Source organism: Ailuropoda melanoleuca, chromosome 1 (assembly GCF_002007445.2).
Source record: "Ailuropoda melanoleuca isolate Jingjing chromosome 1, ASM200744v2, whole genome shotgun sequence".
NCBI lineage: Eukaryota > Metazoa > Chordata > Mammalia > Carnivora > Ursidae > Ailuropoda > Ailuropoda melanoleuca.
The window spans coordinates 7,708,285-7,714,199 of NC_048218.1; the positions used below are offsets into that span (position 1 = coordinate 7,708,285).

General features: G+C 36.0%; 1 protein-coding gene across 1 annotated transcript in view; it reads right to left on the reverse strand.

Moving 5' to 3' along the window:
- The window catches only part of TTC3 (tetratricopeptide repeat domain 3), a 55,903-nt gene that overhangs the window by 14,568 nt on the left and 35,420 nt on the right, over window positions 1-5,915 (reverse strand). The window contains exons 15-17 of the mRNA XM_034654345.1: window positions 3,380-3,471; window positions 2,327-2,423; window positions 846-946 (exon numbers count right to left, since the gene is read on the reverse strand). Of these exons, the coding sequence (XP_034510236.1) occupies window positions 846-946; window positions 2,327-2,423; window positions 3,380-3,471 (290 nt within the window). The remainder of the gene's footprint in view (window positions 1-845; window positions 947-2,326; window positions 2,424-3,379; window positions 3,472-5,915) is intronic.

Here is a 5,915-nt window from a genome sequence, read left to right on the forward strand (position 1 = left end):
TTGTGTTCCCTCTCTCACTGGCTGTCTCTGTCAAATAAATAAATAAAATCTTTAAAAAAAAAAAAAAAGATGAAAGTAAGTTTCCTATATATTACTTAGTGGAAAAAAAACGTAAATTTTCTTTTTTTCAAGTACTTAATGATTCATTCCAAAATACTAACTAGTTACANGAGAAATATAATTATTAAGATGAAAGTAAGTTTCCGGGGCGCCTGGGTGGCTCAGTCATTAAGCATCTGCCTTTGGCTCAGGGCGTGATCCCAGGGTCCTGAGATCGAGCCCCACATTGGGCTCCCTGCTCCGCTGGGAGCCTGCTTCTTCCTCTCCCACTCCCCCTGCTTGTGTTCCCTCTCTCACTGGCTGTCTCTGTCAAATAAATAAATAAAATCTTTAAAAAAAAAAAAAGATGAAAGTAAGTTTCCTATATATTACTTAGTGGAAAAAAAACATAAATTTTCTTTTTTTCAAATACTTAATGATTCATTCCAAAATACTAACTAGTTACACATTAATTTAGAATTATGGATAATCTTTATCAGTTTTGTTTGTACGTTTTGATTTTTCTACAATTGAAGACATATTGACTGTATAACTATTAAAAATAAAATGGACTTGGGGTGCCTGGCTGGCTCAATCGGTTAAGCGTCCAATTCTTGATTTCAGCTCAGGTCTTGATCTCAGGGTCATGAGTTCAAGCTCCTTGTTGGGCTCCATGCTTGGCATGGAGCCTGCTTTAAAAAAAAAAAATGTTCTGTCTAATATAAACATTTTTTTTCTCTCAAATCAGCTCTAACTTGGATTTACTCAATGACATGCCAGAAAGAACATCTGCGAGGCCACAGTACCGGCTCAGGAGCGGCAGGTTCTTGAGATGCCCTTCTGCTTGCGATTCCATGACCTGTAATTTGTACACCTCCACATCCTTCCAGTTTTCAAGCACAGATACCTAACATTAGATTAGAGAATGTTTAAGTATTTTAAGATGGTGAAACTGAAACTATTTTAGGTTGTTAAAACTTGAACATTCTGAACTACTTTTAAGTTTCTCCTTAAATGACAGATGATGACAGAATCACTAGAACCTGATTACGTTGTAATTTCACACAAGTGAATATGAATTAAATAAAACCTTTGGATTTGAAAACAGAGTAACATAATGACAGTAAAATTATTTTACCTTGAATGATGCATTTCTCAGATATGAAATCTTCCACATGGCTTACCGCTTACGCCACGTACAAGCACGGAGCCGGGTTACCTGCGTGTATATACCTGATGTGCATTATCTATGTTCCCTGCTGAGCAGAGGCCAGGGGCCTGCAGAATAACCTCCAGGGTGCACCCTCTCAAATTTAAAGGCCTGAGAAGCTGTTCTCAGTACAAACTTCAAAAGCCTCTGGGGCAGGTTTTTAAAACTGCAGACTCTTTAGTTTCCCAGTAAGCCTACTGGCCATTTTCATTAAGTCATTACGGAAACATAGAACTGCTTTGTTTTAATACCGGTGTCAGTCCCAGACCCACCAGGCAGACGGCTGGCCAAATGGTGGTAAATGGGAACTCAACAAGCTTATGAATTTAGACGTGGGCATAGGGCCCAAAAATATATGTACTTTGGGTTCCCCCCCCTCCCTTTCCTTAGAAGCTGCTGCACAGTCAATATTTAATCAAAAGTCCATCTGCGGAATACGTAAGCTAAGCCTTTTTTTTTTTTAAATTTCCCAGAATAATCACAGATATATATGCCAACCAAGAACATTTCTTCTCAATTGGAAAAGCAAAGACAACCATGTTTTGGGAACTAAATAAAATACAGCCAGAGGTCATTATTTTGATTTTTGTCTCAACAGTGTCTCAAACAGTATACTGACATTGGTATATATTCTTCTGGGGGAAGAAGAGAGCATATTTTTTTTTGAGAGTATATTAACAAATGGAATATTTCCAAGTTCTGCTTCTAGTACTGGCAAGTATGTTTTACGGTTGGCTACGTCATGGCGTATCACTTGATTACGTATGATGAAGCCATTCTAAGTGTGCAGCATGGAAAATGACTGAATTACAACATTAAAAAAGTAAAGCAGACTGCAAAATTTGGTGTACGCTATGAGTATAGCTAGGTAACACAACTTAAGCTTAAGGGTAAAAAAAAAAAACAGTAAAAAGTGACAGGCAAGGAAAAAGTAGCTATTTCTGGGAGGTAGGATTATGGGTGATAGGATAACCCCCATCCACACCTTTTGGCAATGCTGTTATGCCTCATATGCAATTAAACACAAAGAAAACGTATGTTGCCATATCTGTCAGTCACCAAGTATCTCAGACTCACCTCTGCAGCCACAGCTCTTTGAAGACTCTCTTCATAATTCTCCTTCCCTTTCTTTATACATTCTTCTACTTTCATTATCTCATTTGTAAATGTATTACTGCAAACATTGAGAAAAAAACTTCTTGAAAAAAAAAACAAAAAAACAACAGTAAGATAACCAAAGGTCTAGCTTTGAATCATGCCACAGGAAGACTTACATAACATCCTCTAAAGTAACTTCTTGCCTAGTATTTGACTATTTAATACACAGACTCATATGTCCTTTTTCCGCTTCACAAATGACCAAAGAAACATATAAAATTGAGTGTTTGGTGGAAATGCTGAGAAACCAGTTCATCATTTTTATGAGGGTAGGTGGAGTACAATCTGGCTATATTAATAAGCTTTACAGAACATCCCTCATCCCTTCAGTGAGAAATTCTATTCTGACACACATTACAAGAAAATAACACAAAGGAAAAAAGTGATCTGTAAAGTTATTCATGGCAATATGTTTATAAGAGTTAAAAAAAGAGGCCATGAATCATGACGTGAATGGAAATGTGTACATGAAACAATATTCAACGAGAAACGTGGAACACAACTGCTTAACTACTGGATATATTGGCTACCGGTATGTAAACACATTATTTCCACTAATAAAGGTTAAAAGGAAACTTTTTATAGGTTCATAATAAAAATCTTCAATAAACTTATAATTGTAGAGCAACAAACTACTATAATAAAGTTGAGATTGTTATTTTAAGTAACACAAAAGAGAAGTTTTAAAAACACTTTTAGTTTCAGAAGAAGAAATTAAAAAAATAATAAATTCAGGATTTTTATACTGACAATGTGAAATATAGTAGTAGGAACATCATAAAATAAAAATACTCAAAGAATAAACTTATTTAAATATTAAAGAATAAAATAAAAACAGAAATAAAGAACAGAGACATAATTATTTTTAAAAAATAGACAAGCCACAACAATAGACTTAGAAGCCTAGTGTGTTGGTGCCTCTGGTATTAAAAGTATAATAAGATAGTAAAAACAAATTTAAGCTTAATTTGCCTGATTTCAAGGGACTGATCCAGAAGTAATTCATGTTCCTTATCCGTTCCATCAATTTTCTGGGCATATCTATGAAAGAAAATCACCAAATTTTAATTAATTTTGAAATATTCTTAAAGACACGATCCCACACAGTAAATTCTACCTATATCCATGCAAGCATTTTTTTAATTCTTTGTAAATTTCTACATTTTGATTTCATTTCTAATATCTTCTAAATAGGCAAAAAATCTGGGTTGTTTTCTTTCACGCCTGGAGGGCAGAAACCTTTCCTTCACCCAAGGTCATATGCTTGCAGTATAGACCACCCTATCTCAGTTCACTTCAAGGGATGCCCCCAGGGTGGTTCAGTATGACCCAGAAGTGTGCGGGTGTTCTCCATCATCATCAGTATAACCAGTGGGTCTCATGCAAAATGAAAAGAGCCTTCTAAGTCTTTAAACAGAACTTAAAGCCCAGTTAACACACATATCCAGTCTGATAACCCTGCAAAACAAAGTGTATAAATCTTTGATTTTAAAGCAAAACCTTGCACAAGATGGACTCTGCCTCTTCTTTCATTCTCTCCCACACAACTTTTCGTCATCTCTACTTGCTAAAAATTCCAACATTTCCATTAAGAACCTAAACGTTTAAATGCCATTTTCATTGCTTTTGCAAACTACGTCCTCCTCTAAGTACTCAGTACTGGACAGCAATCATTTCTCATATCCTTTGTACTTCTGTAAGAGATCCAAAGGGTTTTAAGGTTTTATTTTAAAATCTAAAATAAAAAAATTTAGATTTAAATCATTTATCTGCCAAGTGCAAAAACAATACACGCAGAGAAGTCCGTAGCTTATCTTTAAACTGGGACAGAAAAAAGCAAAAAAATATTTAATAAAGTGAAAAAAATCAATAAAAAATTTATTCCTTAACGGAAATGGTTAATTTTTATGCTAGTACAGAAAAAAANGAAGTCCGTAGCTTATCTTTAAACTGGGACAGAAAAAAGCAAAAAAATATTTAATAAAGTGAAAAAAATCAACAAAAAATTTATTCCTTAACGGAAACGGTTAATTTTTATGCTAGTACAGAAAAATTTTTTTTATAACAGCCTCATTTATTTTACCTAGTTTGATAGTAAACTTCAGTTGAGCATGCAAAAATATATATTAAATAAAACATTCCTGAATTTTTGACTAACTTAACTACTGGCATGCTCAAATATTAAGAGGCATAACAGTCCCCCTTTTATCCATGGAGTGAGAGGTTCCAAGACCACCCCACGGATGCCTGAAATCACAGATTGTACCAAACTTATGTTTCTTCCTACACATACTCACCTAGGATAAAGTTCAAGTTGTAAATCAGGCATAGTAAGAGATTAACAACAATAACTAATAATAAATTAGAATAGTTATAACAAGATACTGTAATGAAAGTTATATGAATGTGGTCTTTCTCAAAACATCTTAATGCACTGTACTCACCCTTCTTGTGATGACGTGAAATGATGAAATGCCTATGTGGTGAGATGAGGTGAGGTGTGCGACGCAGTGGTAGGCTACTACTGACCCCCTGAAAACATGTCAGAAGGGGGATCATCTGAGCTTCTGGACTGTGGGTGACTGGGAGTAACTGAAACCACGGAAAGTGAAAACTATGGGAGAATGTGGGAGATACTGTAAAGAGCTTTACAGACATTATCATTTCCATAAACGTATTCTGATAGAACTACTCCACTCTGAGCATACTCAAGATGTCATGCCATGGCAGTATTTTATGTCATCATTCTTTTAAGGACCACCTAAAAACTGCCCAAATGTAATGCTAGCAAGACTCATAATAAAGGTCATATGATCATGTGGTATGGCAATGGAAAAAACACTAATCCTGAAAAGTGAGCGTGGTAGTGTGGCTCCAAGTGCACCATGCCTCCCATTCTTCATGCCCTTAAATCTAAAGTAGACCTGCCACTTGCTTTACAAAACAGAATGTGGTGGGAGTGATGCTTTCACAGCTCTGGGCCCAAACCTTCAGAAGAAACACTGCAGCTTCCACTCTNCAGCTTCCACTCTTGTACCCTTGAAGCCCTGTGGTACCACATAAGAAGACTGTCTACTATGCTGGAGACCACATGCCACATGGAAAGGGAGCAACCCTGAAACTACATGGAGAGAAAAGGCCATGACATCCCAGCTGAGCCTAGCCCCCAGCCAATTCCCAACCACATGAGGAACCATGGAAAGACCAGCATAGCAGCCCAGTGAACTCACCCCAAGTTCCAAGATCAGGAACAAATAAAATGGCTGTTAATTTAAACCACCAAGTTTGGGTATTTTGTTACATGGTGGTAGGTAACAATTAAGCTGAGGAATCATATGACATATCACTTTTTAGGGAAGGGAGGGGTTAGGAAGGATCACAGAGAATCTTAAAACAAACATGCCCATCTGACAATTGTATTACCTGTATGCATTACCAAATCTTTCATAACACAAGACCAAATTTTAATAATTTAAAGATTCAAGCTGAAAGTAATGATAAATAATCA